The sequence below is a fragment of the Anas acuta genome, chromosome 3 (assembly GCF_963932015.1).
Source record: "Anas acuta chromosome 3, bAnaAcu1.1, whole genome shotgun sequence".
Classification (NCBI taxonomy): domain Eukaryota; kingdom Metazoa; phylum Chordata; class Aves; order Anseriformes; family Anatidae; genus Anas; species Anas acuta.
Window position 1 is genome coordinate 25,499,609 of NC_088981.1, and position 17,405 is coordinate 25,517,013.

The window sequence follows — 17,405 nt, forward strand, 5'->3', positions numbered from 1 at the left end:
CCAGTAAGTAGATTTTAAAAAACTCTCCTTAGGCGGGCGGGCGGGCGGTATCTTTTTGGTCAGAGCGGTTTCGCTGGCGAGTTCCCCGGCCCGCCCTCCCATCTCGCTGCCCCCTCGGTGCCTGCGGGAGGGAGGAGGGAGGGGGGGGAGCCGGCGGGGCCATGTGACAGCCCCGCGGCGATAATAACCCGCGGCCATGGGCAGCGCCGGGCTTCTCCGGGGGGTCAGCCGCAGGGAGCTGCAGCAGCACAGAGAGCGAGGGAGGGAAGGGAAGGAGGAGAGGGAGAAAGAGGGAAGGGAGGAAGGAAGGAAGGGCACCACCGGTCAGTGCCTACCTGGCAGTTTCAGCCTCTGCTCTCGGCAAGACTCATCGCTATTCACACCCTGTCTCCTTGGAAAAGAAAAAAAAAGAAAAAAAAAAATCAACACTGCTACCTACAACCTATCAGCGACTAAACTAAACTTTAATATATCTGTATTTAACTGTAGTAGAAGCCACAGCAGTTGGAGCTGATCCCTGGGTAGAATGAACAGCATGAACCAGATAGAAACAAACATGCAGTATACCTACAACTATGAAGAAGATGAGTACATGACCCAAGAAGAAGAATGGGACAGGGACCTGCTCCTGGACCCAGCATGGGAGAAACAGCAAAGGAAGGTCTGGAAATAAAGTCGTGTGTGTCTGTATATGTGCATCTCTGTGGAACTATGTCCTCTCATGTAGCCATGCTACATTTGGAATTGCAGGGTTGTGCAGTAAGGGCTTCTTATTTTAGAAGAGAGTGTGTATTTTCCATTGTATAAAGCATATATGTTATATATTATATCATATTTTGAGGAAAAAGCACACCTGATGACACTGATTAACAAGAGTCAGATGTGTCTTTTTAACATTGTGCTAGCAATATTTTGTCAGTACCTCTACATTTACATATTAGTTGTTGATAGAGATTCCAGTGATTTTTAACTGCACTTCCTGGGTCTTCCTTTCAGAAAGCAGTTTCTGAATTGATGTATGTGCCTGATTGCTTCTCAAAAAGAGTAAATTGCAATTGTAGCCAGGGTGCTTCATGAAATTGTTCAAATTTGTGCAAAAAGAAGTTTTCTTGCAGTATTTCTGAGAGAGACTGAGAGATCACTTTCAAAACTGTGATCTGGCTGCTCAGCTCCTATTAGAATTTACTCTTGAATGCAATTGACTGATCTTACAAAGAAGATATCGCCTAGAAATTTATTCAGGATAGGTATGGATAAGTGTATCTAATGAGCTAGGTTAATCACATGCCATTCACTTTCTGGGTAAAAAACAGATCTGTAAACTCCTTGGAATACATTGTAGAAGAAATACTTCTCATCTTTTAGGTATAGGAAAACTGTTATGTCACCAAGCACTACCTATGCCCTATTTCTGAGCATAGGCACAGATTATAACTCTATCAATATTCTTGTCAATGGTTTGGTACTCCAGTAATTTCAGAAAGATCTAATTTCAGAAGATTGAGTTTTAACAGCATGTGGAAGAGAGATGTGAAATACAATAAAGGATTTAGTACTTTCTAATGTAAAAGGTGATGTTGAAGTCACAGTTGACAGATCTGGGATTAAAAGGTTATCCGCTGGTTGCAAGAAAGAAAAAAAAGGGAGGGAGGGAGAGAGCGAAACAGAGCTCTGAACTAAGGTGGTATGTGTTTTTGCTATAGGTGAGCAGCTCACTCCAAAAATTTAAGTAGAAGTTAAAAAGTTCTGTGGAATTTGGTTACAGTAATATTTAGCCCATGTCAAATCCAGAAATCAAGAAAATACAGTTGCAAAAATTATATTTGAAGACAATATGTCCCACTGTTACAGTCATGGATTCTATATGACCATAGAAGTAAGAGCTGTTAGAATCATTGGTTGCCAATGTGTTTGCTTTTCCATTAAAATTGGCAGAGCCAATATTTTCTTCTCAGCTTTCACTTGTAGCTTTCCTCCTGCTTTGAGTTTGTGCATTTCATTTTCCTGTATTCACACCTATTTAGATTCTGGTGTACAAGTATAGTGTGAAAAGTTCAGGGCTAGGTTGAAGTTCATTTTTCTTGATCTACCAGCTGTTGCAACTCCTCACCAAGTATTATACATCAACAGTGATGTCCATTTTACTTTTACACTCTTTAGATGGTGAATTTGTATTTATTTTTATATTGAGGATGAAAGTGATGTCAGTTTTAATCTTTTGAAATTGCAGTAACACATTGTGATTACATATAATGAGGATTCAGTTGTCCAGCGTTTCAGAGAATGCTGCATTTTCAAAATAAATAATGGACAGGTTACAGGGTAGTCAGTATTCTAATGTAATTTTTCTAGAATGCAGATAAATAATAAGAGAATTTGAATTCTGTAGGCTTTCTTTTGTTTGCAGTAAATCTCTTGACTTTTACAGAAGAGCAGGGAGTAGTTGATATAAGACCCTACTGCAAAGTCTTTGTCTCCATTTCTCCAAACACAGTGCTTCAGCAGAAAGTCTCCTTTCCCCATTGACAAATGAAAGCTTTCCTTCATAGAATAGAGAGAGAGATAGTGCCTTTGATGCTTTATGTTGCTTGTCCCCAGTGCTTGTTTTTAATAATTGTTGCCACGTATAAGTAAAATTTAGGAGGGGGATCCTCATTCCTTGCCTTGGAAAGGAGTCTGAATTTACTATGACGTGAAAAATAAGTAGTCTCATGTAAAGGTCCTGATAAACTTTTTAAGATTTCAAGGCTTCTTTTTCTAAAGACAGATGCAGAAATTACGTTCTTTATTATCTTATTTATTGGGAAAAGATTGCAGATACATGGGCACTGATCTCTGTTCAAACTGGTAATATAATATAGAAAAGTGATCTCAGTGGAGCCCTGGCAGTTGGCAGCGTATATTTTCTATTAGACAGTCTTGGAACACACCAAAAATAAATGCCATTGTTTCTATTGTGGGCTGCCCTCTCCAGACTTGCCATTTCAGTGATATGCCTGGTATGAGATCTGTCAACAGATGCTGGTAACACATGATGACGTCCATAGGATTACAATGGATGTGACACCTAATTATAACCATGGTTCATAGAGTATTATGGTCTGCTGTAATCCAGTCTCCTTGGTGGCTGCAGGTGTCAGAATAAATATGAAGTATACTTATATGAAAGAAGGCTCACTAGTAGCTTAGCTTTGTCTCTCTGAATGTTAACACCAAATAAAATACTTTGGTTAGGGTAATAATTAGCCTGTGTCAAATCAAGAAATGAAGATAATACAGCAATTTGACCATTTGCTGCATTAGACGCTATTACTAAAAACTTAAGATCATATGGTTGGAAACTTCAGATAGCAAATTTTAAAGAAAGACTAAACAAAAAAAGTAGTTTGTCTTCATTGTATTTTGGATGGATGTGCTACTTTCAGTAGGAACTAATTAGAGAACTACAGCCTTTTGAGCATGTGGATGGAAACCATGAGACTGGAAACTTCTGAAGCCTACTGCTTGACCCAGTACACTTCCACTGGCCATGTGTGCATAAACAGCAGTTGAAAGATCTTTGCTAGTGGCCCCTTGTTTCTTCAGTACTACACAGAAATCAGAAAGTTAAGTCTGACTGGCCAGAGGTGGTGGGATGGTCTTCTTGACTCTGTAACCTTAGACTAAGTCAGTTAACCTCCTTACGCCTTTTTAACTAGTTTTCCTACTGGTTAAAAAAAGAGGACAAGAGTAGTGATTTCTAAACAACTGATAGAAGTAGTTGGCTTTATGGTATGTCAGACTGGTCTTTCAGTCCCTACTGTGCTGGACTGGAATTAAAAATAATGTTATCTCCTAGTGGAAGACTTAAAATATGTTCTCTCTTCTCTCCATGTTATATTTCTCTCTTACCTTGCAAAAAAAAAAAATAAAAAAATTGACAAATTCTGCAAACCTTTTAATTGTCACTAACCTGTATTTCAGTATAACTTTAACATAGGGGAATACAATATCCCTTAGCTTTGGAAACCTAGAACAACTGTACTTAAAATGCAAATATACTGTATTGTTTGCAGCATGTCTGAGCCGCCAACTAGTGAGTGGTTGTTAAACATTACTTTTTCTTTCATTTACATTTTCAGTGTGACCTATAAGGATTTACCTGCTTTACCTCCTTTGGCTGGCAATACAACTCCTGTTCTCCTTGAAAAAAACCACCAACTCACCCCCCAAAAAACCACACCAATAAAAAAACACCTATATATATAGATATATGTATACATTTAGAAGCCACAACTATGGCAAATTCTTTGGAAGAAGAGACCCAGGACTATGTATTATGGACAAAATGCTTCTTTGCCTTGTGTTGGCACAACTTCATTAAGTTCAGCTGATTAGAGAGGTTCACTGTAGCCTCAAAGAGAAATTGACCTTGTGTTCAGTCTGACTTCAGTGTCTATAAATAGAGTTACAGTCAGTGTCCCGGATTCACTCTGAAGTCTGTGTGGTCTTCTACGGATGGAATCTAAATACGTTTCTTATCAGAAACCTCTTCCTGAAGGAAAGTCTACTGGTGAATGAGAAGACAGATAACTAGTAGAGGCAAATGTCTTCATTCTTCAAACAGGAATAGGAGAGAAATGAACAAGCTTGAATGAATGAAAAAGAAATGTGAGGCATAAAAACATTGGCAGGAGAGGCTGGATGCCACTAGGAAAGTTCAGTACTCTAGAACCACTCCTCATGGATTTACAGGCTCTGGGCTGAAATAATTGCCATGGAGTATATGGCAATATCTGCAGTGTGTAGAGGGTAATCCAGCCTGGATTTTTTTTTTTTTTTAGATTCTATGGAAATAATCAGTGGTGTTTTTTTTTTTTTTTTTCAGACTGTACTAAATTCTTTCCTCAAATAATTAGCCTTGGGATTAAAGTTTCATAGCACATAGAGACATAGTCCATCTTTTGAGGTTTTTCAGTGAGGTGGCACTTTTTACCTGTGTGGAATCCCAGTTGAATATTTCTTAGGAAGATTGGGACACTGGATTGAGTAGCTTCAGAACTAATTTCAGCTGGAGATTTCATTTGTTTGGAAGAATATCTACCATGTACTGGTGTTGGAAGCAGAGTTTTATTTTGTGGATAAAAGACGATATGCTGAGTCCAATCCTGCAGTTCTCTGCTTTCCTTAACTTTTTTCCAAAGAATTAACGTGATGTAGGTGTCTTACAATTTCTGCAGGTTGAAATGCAGAATTTTCTATTGATACTTAAAGTTAGAATAGCAAACAATTTTGCCTTTTAGACTACTTTATTTTTTCTTAGTATTCAGTCAGCATTTTAGCTGTCTTCTATAGAAGTACAAAGTGTTTCCAAATGCTATTTGCCACTATAGGTGCAGAGTGTATGCCTTTTTGTAACACTATTTCAGCACTCCAAGGCCAAATGCTTCTCCTCCATTTGCATCAAGAACTTTCTTTTTAAACGAGTGCCCAAAACTCTAGTATTAAGAACACACACATGCACAGAACATTTGTTGTCTCCTTTTAAATCCTGGGCGCTCTTTAAGTGACCTTCTCAGTGGTAGATGGCCCCATATGGGGTCTGACTCACAACTTGGTAGTCAATGGACAGACTCCATTTTTGCTATCAGTGTGTCTTGATTTTTTTCAGCATATCCTACGGTTATAATTGCCCACAATATTTGGCACTGATGCAACAGAAGGATACAAATTTTCAGTGTCTCTAGTCCTATGGAGAGTTGCAATGAGGGTAGATGGACTCTGTGTAGAAATATAGGATGAGTTTACCCCTTGCTCTTTATGATTGGCCTCTTAGAGATTAGTGCTAGTTAAAATAGTAACATGTTAAATTCCTCTTGCTGATGTTACTTGCATGGAATGGTGTTTGAGAAGAGCATGCTGAAAGGATAGTGGAATGATCATATTTTGTCAAGGTGCTTCATATTCGATCTTGCAAACTATCAATGAAGCATGCAGCTGAGAGGGACTTGAATAAGGTGGTGCTTATATATGAAGGAAAATGCAAGTAAAGCTATTATGAAATTCACATATTAAGAAATGATTATGGAGGTAGATTTTTAGAATGGGAAGGGTTTCTTTATCAATACCAAATGTGAGGAATCAAAATATTACTCAATTTTTTTCTATTTAAACTCAAACAGCCTCCTCAGTGTTGACACCCATTTGTCTATATCTGCCAGAAACAGAACTGTATGGTTCTGAAAAGAAGTTGTAGAAGAACAGAACCACTGGATGGTTTGAGTTGGAAGGGACCTTAAAGATCACCTGGTTCCAACCTTGTGCCATGGGCAGGGACACCTCCCACCAGAGCAGGTTGCCCAAAGCCCCAGTCAATCTGGCCTTAAACGCTTCCAGGGATGGGGCACACAGAGCTTCTCTGGGCAGCCTGTTCCAGGGCCTTACCACCCTCATAGTAAAGTATAGTATAAAGTATTACCCTCATAGTAAAGCATAGTAAAGAATTTATTCCTATTTAATCTATTTATTCCTATTTCTAAAGAATTTATTCTAATCTAAATCTACCCTTCTTCATTTTGAAGTCATTCCCCCTTGTCCTATCTCTACGGTCCCTGGTTCTTCTCCATCTTTATTGTAGGGGAGGGCTTTTATAAGGTCTCCCCAAAGCCTTCTCTTCTCTAGGCTGAGCAACCCCAACTCTTTTCCTGTCTGATAAGAAACATTTTTTAACATGAAACAAATCCTACCACCTTCCTACATACACTCAGATATGCAGCGCAGCTTCCCCTGAAATTTGTATGGTGAAATGTCTGCAGATACCTTGATCCTATTAGTAAGACAATAAGGATTGGAAGAAAGTGTGGATCTAAGTGGGTTTCCATAAGCTGCAACCAAGGTGCTTAAGGGCTAGAGGAAAGCTGTGTGTTAAGCGGTGGACTTTGCAATAATCTCTTGGAGGAGGAAGGTCTGCATCTTTTGCTCTGGATCTGTGTTTGGGTCATTGGAGAGCTGTGTGAGATACAGGAGGTATTTGCTAGGAAGACACTGAGGGTTCTCAGCCCTCAAGTTCTAAGACAGCTTTGCAAGCTGAACTTTGTCTGCTGTTTGCCAATGGGGCAATACAGTTCAAAATTCTCCACCAGAGCATGTCCACTGTCTTACAAGTAAGACAAAGGGGTTTCATCACAGCAATGGAAAAATCAGGTACCAAATGCCCAACGTAAATTTAATCACTGTTGCACAAATTCAGACCTGTGTACTGATGTTTAGGTAGTCATTTCTGTATTGCACTGATTTAATTTCAGTGAGGCTGAACAACAGGATTTTCTTTACTTGTGAGAACTATATAGATATTGGTAGTGTTTCAGAAATCATACTACAGAGCCTGCTCATGGGAGAATGCATTTGATTATGCATCTAAATGCAGGTGGACATTATCGGTGACGTTTCACTTGTGAAAGTGATATAGAATTAGGTAAGAATTTGTGCTGCTTAGCTTTGTCCAAGTAAAAAGAGGTCCCACCTGAACGTTATTTTATGTACTTGCAAGCAAACAAACATAAGTGTTTATATAGTTGGCAAAGTTGAGTCATTTTGGATAGTTTTACTGCTGAATAAAATATTTTCTGAGCTCTTAATGCCCAGATGAACAATGTGTAACTGACATGCTGTTCCTCTGTTGTGAGTAGTGAAATATTGCTGAGTGAATACGTCTTATGTGGCTATATATTTTTCCTCTCAGCTGATACCAGTAGGAAAATGTACTCACATTGGGCACTCCATTTCACTCTCATAACAGTGTGTGACATTTGTTCTTGTAATATTACTGGATTTGGTGGATTTAAATATACCACATGTTGAGAGACTGAAGCATGGAGGTGATCATAATCTTCACCAGTGCTATACAATGCTCTTTTTTCTATCTAATAAAATTAGACATATCTTTAAAGAATAGAAGTCAGCTCTTTCCACATCGTTTAACCTGCAAATACGATGTAATGATAATCCTCTGTGACTGTTTCCGTACATGTTCTTTAGGATCTCTTTCTGCAGGCACTACAAGTACCTCTTCAATACAAACTAAGATAGCGCGGTCCTCGTAATCCTCAAACCACTGGTGTGAGAGGATAACAGGGCAGGTGCTATTGCAATAACGATTTTCCTCTGTTATGGTAAATGCTGGAACAAAAGTAGAGGTGGAAGACTTTGAAATACAATGTTCACCTTTTATGACAGTGCTTACTTGAAATAGTAGCTTGTAGAAATACATTTCATTCTTCAGAGGGCCTATCCAGGGGGAAGCAGAAGCTACCAGTTGTCTACCTAATGATGGTTATTTTGTTTATACATTTGGACCTTGAATTCCCACACATGTACCCAGGTGACAAAAGTAGTCCTGATTTTATGTTCTTAGTGCAAAAATGGGTGCTGCCACTCCCAGTTTTCCCTGCTTCTGAGTTATAAGGGCATATCGCTTGGTCCATATATCTCCAAAATAAGGTTGTATTACTTGTGTGGAGGCTTTAAAGAAGTAAAGTATTAAGTGTTAATTGTACTATGTGTGAATAAGATATTCTGTTTACTTCAAATGCTTCTTCCCACCTGCTCTTAACTGTCAGAATCTCTTCAACTTGAAATGTAATACCCGTTGTGTTTCTTTCTTTAAAAAAACAAACACATCAAACAAACAAACAAAACCCACAGAAACTGTAAGCAAAAGCAGTCCAGCCATCCATTACATTGATAACGACTAGCAGAACCTAACGCAGAGCACATGGCTTCTACTCTGAACTGCTTCCTAGAACATTGTTGCTCCTCTACACTACCATAGCAGGAGCCTGCGGAAAGTGACTACCCTAGTCTAAAAATAACACCCGTGATTACTCCTTAAGCATCTAAGGAAACGCTCATATTTTTATAGGTGTTGAACACCCAGGCATTTCCAATGACGTCAGAAGGAACTGCAGTCTTATTTTGCACCTCTGAAAGTCATTCCACTATTTTGGCACTCCCAGAAAGGCTTAGCCTTAAGGGATTTATTTTTTTAAAACTCACATGTAATCTCGGTTGCAAATTTGCTTTTCACTGCAGCAAGAATTACGACATTGCATGTGTGCATATGAGACTAAAAGAAAACTGGTACTCTGTTGCATTAAATGCAAATAAAAAATTACATACATGATTGTGTAGCTTTGGGGTGTTGTTTCACCTAAATGAGGTTCTTTAGTTTACGAACAATATCTGTAGTCCAAATCTGTTTCCAGCTGTACTCTGGGGTGTAGTTCCACCATGCATTTTCTTTGGTGAAGCAGCTGTCCACCCTTGACACTACTCTTCTCTGTGGACTTAAAGTCTCTTCTGTTTGTTGGTGCAATGATCTTCTATATTCTGCTATATCATTGAAATAATTTGAAGTAACCCTATTCCCCTGGTTCTCACCACTTTTTAAAGACAAATCATTTCAGTAATGTAGTTTGCAGGGCAGCCTCACAAGCAGTTATAGCCATACATGTATATACATGTATTATGTATCATGCACATATCATGTAGCTGGCATAGGTATTAAAAAACAAACTAAACACTATGTGAGGCTGAAGGCTGCTTGCTTTCCTGTAGCCTGTGACCTTCACTTCCATGACCAAGCACAAGTCCCAGTGTGGTTCTAGTGTCTAGTAACTTGGCACACAGGCTAGAGAGGAGCTTTTCATTGTGTAATTGGGAATTAAAGCATGAGGTTTTTCTTCCTCTGTAAGAGTGTCAACTGAGACTTCAGTGTAGGCTAAAAGTGAAATTGAATCTGGTGGTCTTCAAATCTGCCACATAAGACAGTGCAGAGACATAATTTACTGTGTAAATATCTTGGGGTCTGACTGTGACTTTTCTCCATCCTATTTTGGTGTCAGGGCCTTAAAACAAAGATGTGTGTGCAATTGAAAACCTTTCAGAATCTGTTTTAATTTCATCAAAAATACAGAAGACGTTTTTGTGTTAATGGAAATGCTCTAACGAAAGCTGATAAATTGTATGAAAACATACTTTCATCCCCCTCAAATTCACTGTGTTGACCAATTTATGATGGATTTATTTATGATTTACTTACTCACCTGGCAGCGTGGTATATAATTAATGGATAAAGACAGCATAGTGAAGAAAATCAATAGAGAAAGCAAGGGAAAGACATTTGGAAATCCAGTCAACTAAATCCTGGATTAGCCTACTTTAATTAATCCTTCTATTTCCAGAGGACATACCTTTACTTCCTTCCATACTATAATGTGAGAATGTTTCTTTCATCTCATTCTAGATTGCAGTTGATCATTTAAATATGTGTCTACTGAAATAAAAATGTTAGCCAGCACTATCTGTGATAGTTCAGGAAATCTTTAAGAAACTGGGAGGACTATAGGGCACAGATGGTAGAAGAAGGACCTGAGACTTGAATGGAGAATGGGAAATACAGTCTCATAAGAAGGCTCTGTTCTATCAGTTTGCACTGATAGGGCAGTGATGTGTTTTCATTGCTTAATATACTTCAGAAAAAGCTTCAAGCAACATAAAAGGCATGTGCTTCGCCTGTAGTTTTGTCCCTTGCAGATCCATCACAGTAGTTGTGATGCTTTTTGGATTACCTATATTCCATTTTTTAAATTTGCCGGTAGTGGCAAATGTAACAGAGATTATGCTTTTATTCTCTGATAGCAAAGATGCGGCCAGTCATACAGTTGGAAAAAGAATATAGGGGGAGATAAACCCCAGAAAATTGGCTGTCTTCAACCTTTTTATCATTGCTGAAACACTTCCCTTCAAGCCTGTTGGCATTTTCACTGTGAATTCCTTTTCTCCTGATGGACAGCAGTTTTTGAGATATAAATATATTTTTTTTTATATAAATTCAAAGTTGCAATCTTTATTGCATGGGCGATAGTCTATTAAAGCTTTTATAAAAAATGGTACAATATTTCTTTGCTGCACTCAGCATGTTGCAGTGTACTGAGAGATAGAGTGCTTTGACAGTTGATTCTGAACTGGTTTGTTTGGAGCTATGGGTTGCAAAGAGCTTCATGGTGTAAAGCACTTTGTGATCACGAGTACTGTGTAAGATACTAGCTAGTATAGCTGTACTACTCCAACTTGCAATGTAGAATTACTTGTTTTTATAGTGTAAATTCAAGCTCTGCAAAGTGCAGTGTATTGGAACAGGGACTGGCTTGCATGCTCTAAGGTTAGACTACAATATTACAGAAAAATACTGTCCTCAGGTTCAGCTGGGATTCTGAACACTCCTGGTCAGGCTGAGTGCGAGTACCGTGTCTCTATCAAGGCATAGATCTTTGTGGGTAATGCTTCTCTATTTCTGCTAATTTCATTAGGGGACATTTTGAGGTGAAAAATGTGATAGTGTTGCATATAAAAAAAATATACCATGTTTTGTTGATTATTAAATGCTAGAACAGTACGGCCTACTGAAAGAGATCATGTATGTAATTTTTTTCTCCAATGGAAATACAATATCAATATATGAAAAAAAAAAAAAAATAAAGCCACTAGCCAAAAGTAGATTATACAAAAATTTCCATTTGTGCCGTTCCATTAGTCCTTTTGTGCCTTTTTGTCTTGCTTTACTCTTGCTTAATTCTGTGGTTCAGAATGTGCTTGCTTCACAGCTATTATTTCAATGGGATTTGATTTTTGAGGCTTGTGAAGTAAAAGTTCTTTCACTTACTACAGTATTTTAAATTTTCAAAATGTATGTAGGACTGTAAGACATTGCACGACCAGTATTAGGGGTGAACAGAGCCCTCTTAATGCTGCAATTGGAACTCTCAGTCTGTGGGGATGTTTACATTTTACCTTTACTGTCATGTAAGGATTTTGGACAGAGGCATACAGAGGTTTGACTACTTGAAAGAAGTTGTACGAAAAGCTTTGGATGAATAAGGACTGAAACGCTGAATTTTTCAGTGTCTTTACTCACTGACTTTCATTTCACTCTGATTAGAGAAAGCAACTTAATATGGGAACAGTGTAACTCAGATATCTGTTAGTAATTTGAGAACTTCACAGATTATACCATTTATTTTCTATTCTGTAGTGCTAATCTTGTACCTCGAGCATTTTAATGCATCAAATAATGGTATGTAATCCAAAAAATACTGAGGTATTAATTCCATTTGACAAGGGTCAACAGGAGATATTATCTTATACTAACAAAGCTGTTGCTTTACATAGAAGGCAGAGAGAATAGAGTCATTAGGAAAGTAGTATGTAACTGTAAATTACATGATACGTATTGTTAATGAAGTAGGAGGGAAGATGGAAAGCTAAGATCATTGCAAAACAGAAAGGGATTTGCTCCCTCTTACGCTATCTAGCAAGAATAAATTATATAAAGCTGCTATAGGACAGTAGGATGTGACTTGTGGACAAAGGCTTATCAAAGAGGGTGTCACCTGAATAGAATTTGTGACCATCTTTTTTTTTTTTTAAAGATTCATGCATATGATGTGAATAAACAAACTGAACTGCAAAAACAGTTATTCCCCTCCAAGAGAAAGCTGCCTGCAAAACCCCTGCCCTTTGTCACTACTTAGCAAGGTGGTGAAAACATTAATTAAGAGTCTTTCACTATTGCAAAGCTGTCTACATACAATATTCTATTAGCTTCTACACCCCAACACATGATGAAAAATAGTCTTGTCCTGAAGATGGACTTTTAATTTATTGGTTGCAATTGCATGGCTGGGGGGAACCTTTCACTTTTAGGTCACTGTTTTGAAACCAGGCCAGGTGAATAAGTGACAAGGTTGCTAACACATGCATAGTGTCTATGAGATGAGTTGTAGTCCCAGTTTAGCTCTCAAGCAGACAGGTGTCCCCATCACTTATACCACCAGAAATGGCAGCTTCATCAGAGATGTCCAAAACTGGTCTTATTAGTGAGAGAGTGGGGCAGTGACTTTTCGTTCTAGAGGTGAAAGCTAAAACAATTTCTATTTGTAAAAATGAGTTCTCGAATTGCATCTTTGAGGTTATTCACAGTCATTGCTATTCTTAACGGTTCCCTGGGCGTTTTATTTTCTCCATACCTAAACAGCTGGTTCATTTCATAATTCACTATGAGTTTAAGGAGGGAAAAATATCTGGCATGCAACTAGATTTACAGTAGCAGGTAATTAGTTTATGCAAAACAGCTGGCTTTGATTTTTTTAAATATATAATTAAATTTGGATGACTGAGAACAGATGCTGAAGTTGTTGGTAAATATTTTGTGTTGTTCTCCATGTGTTCACGATAGGTTCTGATCTTGCTTAACTCACAGTTCTTTACAAGACATTTGTAGCTTTTTCAACTTTCTAAATTTTCTATTATTTCTTTATTGGACTTTTTTTTCAGGGTAGTATTTGAGCACCTCAAAAACTACAGTGAATTTTTTATCCTTGAATGCAGATGTGGGATACTTAAAAGTGTCCAGGTATGGCTAACATCTGTTCCTATTGCTGTTAAGTGGCCTTTGGTCCCACATGAGGAATCATGGATCATAAAACACTTTCTATTTAGACCAATACATGTTTTTAAAAATTCCTGTCTTAAATGACTTAAAGGGTGTGGCAAGGCTGGGAAGAAAGCACAAGTGTCAAAATATATTCCCCAGGATTAAAAATACAGATCTTGAGAAATATATGTACATGTTTGCAATGACATAGAACATGCCAATGCATCCACTTTCATTTTAATTTGCATTGTGTTTAACTTTCTGTGAACACTCTCCTGCCTACTGAATTTGAATCTACTTTCTTGCTGTCCTGTTACATTTCTTCAGCTTTGTTTCTTTATTATCCTCTGTCTTCATCCTTCTACTGTCTTTTCCTCCAATATCCCTGGCAAAGCTTCCCTAGTGTTCTATTTCTCTTTCCTAAGGGAAATTACGGGGTCATAAAGTAGGAGAGGGAAGGGAGGATCACGGCAGAAAGAACACCCTGACAGAAACAAGGTTTACAGCTAACTGTCAAATCTTCTGCTGAATGAGTTATATTGCAGTCTTTGGGTAATGTGTATATATAAGTTTTAGGGCCTCTCTACCACAGGATCTGGAAGGAAAAATAGTCTTGCCAATTATTTCTTTTCAAGGCTGTAGTATAGATGTCAGTTACGATGGGAATCTTCCATGAACACCATAGAAAATATGACTGGGAGAATTTGAGAAGGCATTTAGTCCATTCCTTCACTTTCAGACAGAAGCAAATATGCTCATACTGTTCTTGACACATTTATTCAACTTGTTCTTGTTGATCTCCAAGAAGAAGGATTACACGTTTCCCCAGCCAATCTCTTCCAGTGCTTTACTGCTCATAGAGTTAAAAAGTGATCTAAATGTTCCTCGTTCTTGTTTAAGCTCATAGCTCCTTGCTACCTTCAGTGAACATAGAGAACTGATCTTCTATCTGTTGTGATTTTGTAAATGGTTGAGACAAGTATTAGTCTCATTACAAACTTATCATGATTAAACTGTCCCAATGGTTCTATATTTCTCATATGTTAGGCTTTCTACAATTTGATGACTTTCATGACTGTTTGGTGGCCTCTCTCCAACTGGTCCATGTTCTTCTTGAGTTTTGTGCCCAAAAGAGGGGACAGTATTCTAGCTAATCCCTCTCCAGCACTGAACAGAGTGGAAGAAATACTGCAGATATCAAAAGAATCATAGAATCATTTAGGTTGGGAACCTAAATACATATAAACCTAAATATAATATATTGATACACCATTCCCCTGTTTAGACATTCCAGTATTGCATTTGCCTTTTGTAACATTGTGACACTTTTGAATCGGGTCTGGTAGCGATCCGCTTTTATTCCCAGATCATTTTCTTCCATGTTACTGTCCTGCCAGTAGTTCTCCATCCTGGTTTTTGCACTTATTTATTACTGGAGGACTACTTCAGACCTCTTGTTAATCTGCATCCAGCTTTCTTCAATTCATTTCATGTATTTGTTGATTAGTTTGAACTGTAGTCATGTCGTAAGGCATGCTAACAGACCCAGCATTTTGCTGTCATATTCAAACATCATAAGCATACGCTCTCTTCTGTCATCTAAATGAGCAAATAAAGCGTGGAAGAGTAATGGTTCAGGACAGCTTGATAGTGAGCCATTACTCACCACTAGTAGTAGTAAACTTCTCTCAGACTCGCTAAAAATAAAAATACACAAGTGGGCAACTCTATGGTGTTGTGTGTAGTTTGAAAAGTCACATGCTTGGAACATTTAGGTGCCTCCTGCTGTAAAACTTAAATAAATGGTTTCATCAACAGCAATTAAAAAGGAAGGAGCTTCCTGCAGGAAATAGAGCATCAGTAGCATTATACCAACGGCCTGGTGAAATCATGAATTCTCTGAAGACTTATCTAAATTCTCATGTTTAAGACTAATGCTTCTGTCTCGCATGTTAAGGCTTACGTGCCTCAAAGCTCTGTCTTTTCCAGCCATCTCAGGTAATCTAGTGAAGGTATTTTCTGCCTGTTCCTATTAAACCTTGGAATATTTTAGCTGTTTTGCCTCCTGCAGAGGCCTCATGAAACCTCGTCTTCTTTACTTTCATCCTTCCTGGTTTTCCATGCAGAAGAAAGGATGATATGAGGACAGTGCATGCAGCAACCCATACTGAATTTCCCTTACATCTTGTACCTCATGAGTTTTCTTCTGTTTGTACCACTGGGGCAACTTAACCTTTCTCTTGTCCCCTCTGCAAGAAAGATGTAGTATGTCTTTGTAACAAAAAGTTCAATCTTCTTAATGTTTCTCAAGGTTCAGCCTTGCCAAATTATTCTTGAAGGGATATTTACTTGCTCTGTTTGTTTATTTGTTTTTATTTTTTAATAACAAGCACTGTAAAACAGACATGCAGTCATTCAGTGCTGGGAGGGGGTCACATATTTTACAGGAAACCCTAGACTCACACAGGATTAGGCCACCTGCTTTGTAAGGACTGAGGTTTCCCCAGGCTGTTCCATGCAAACAAAATGCTGAAGAATACCCTCATGTCTTGCGCTGTCTTCTGTGTGATGAAGGCATCCCTTTGACAATGTCTGCTATGAATGAGAAAATCAAGGAGCTGGGGTGATGTCCCTTTTAGTATCTGGAGCTGATCCACTGGTAGTGGAGAGTACACCAGCATATCATCTCTGGTGCCATCTGTTCAGCTGTACAAAGGGAGGTGCTGAAGTAGGGAGGCCTTTCCCCAACTTCAGATTTGGGCGCCTAGTGGTGGAGCTTCTACTAACTTCCTTTGTGAAATGGCTCCATGATATGCTCTCTGTTGTTTCTGGGAATTTGGCTATGACATACCACCTATGGTTTGAGGGTTTCCTTTTAATGAACTTTTGGAACACGCTAAACATTTCCCCCACCTTATCTTTGATGTCTTTCTTCACTGTACTTCCTTTAGGTTGTTGCTGTGCTCTGGTGTGTTTAGTGCTAAAACCACACTTTACCTACCAAGAGTACTGTGATTGACAAGTTTGGTGAACCATCTCTCCTGTTGTAGTCACTCTGGTTATTTTACTAACATGCACCAATGCATTTGGGCTTCTGTTGCAGTGGGAAATAAAAATAAGGGGACAGTTAATAGTAATTCAAACCAAGAAAGAGGTAAGATTTTATTTTCAGTTCATAAAAATATACTTGTGCACTAAATATAAATAGCGCAGCTGTTCTAGATGTTTTAGGAACATAAAGCAGATGCCATATGTAGTCATTGGTTTACATCAAGCCGGTGTATCAAGGCTGTATGATTTTCTGCTGTTTTGCACCTTCATTCTCCTCTTTTGGGAACAGAATTAAATAGTTAACAGAATGAGGGCCAGCACAGACTATCCCAAGCCCAGGGATCCCTGATCCTGAAGTCATTAGAATGCCGTGTGGACACAGGAGCTAGGAGATCATGTTGCAGGATCATGACTTACATTTTAAAACATGGGTGACAGACAGATGGGCAGTTCTTCAAGGGGAAACCTCAGTCTTGTCTGAGGGAATGTTCTGACAGAGCTGTCTTTAACACCCTTGCCATGTACTCAGAGGACAGTAATGTTCCATATAACTACAGGGTGAATCACTGCATCCCATTTAGGCTGGAAGTAATGAAGCTCCCCAGCTAGTGCAAGAAGAGAGGAAAAATACCCTAGGACAAGGGCTGTAGAAAAGAGTTTTAAGAAACAACCCTATTAGACTGAGATAATACAGGACAGCACACATACACACGTATATACAAACAGATATATTGAATGCTTACAATTGAAATTAATTTTTGCCAGATGTGGTCTCCTGCTTTGGGTATTAGAATTTAAGGTTCCCTTAAAATGAGTCGTGCTTCTTCTTTATTTAACAGATACAGGAATTATTACGTTTCCCATTGATTCAGTATTTTTCAGA

At 38.4% G+C, this 17,405-nt stretch overlaps 1 protein-coding gene across 2 annotated transcripts in view; it reads left to right on the forward strand.

Moving 5' to 3' along the window:
* The first annotated feature begins 198 nt into the window (after nt 1-198).
* Nucleotides 199-17,405, forward strand: part of ACTN2 (actinin alpha 2) — a 67,216-nt gene continuing 50,009 nt past the window's right edge. For both annotated transcript variants that reach the window (XM_068676232.1, XM_068676233.1), the window contains exon 1: nt 199-661. In XM_068676232.1, coding sequence (XP_068532333.1) covers nt 527-661 — 135 coding nt within the window. In that variant the 5' untranslated portion in view covers nt 199-526. The remainder of the gene's footprint in view (nt 662-17,405) is intronic.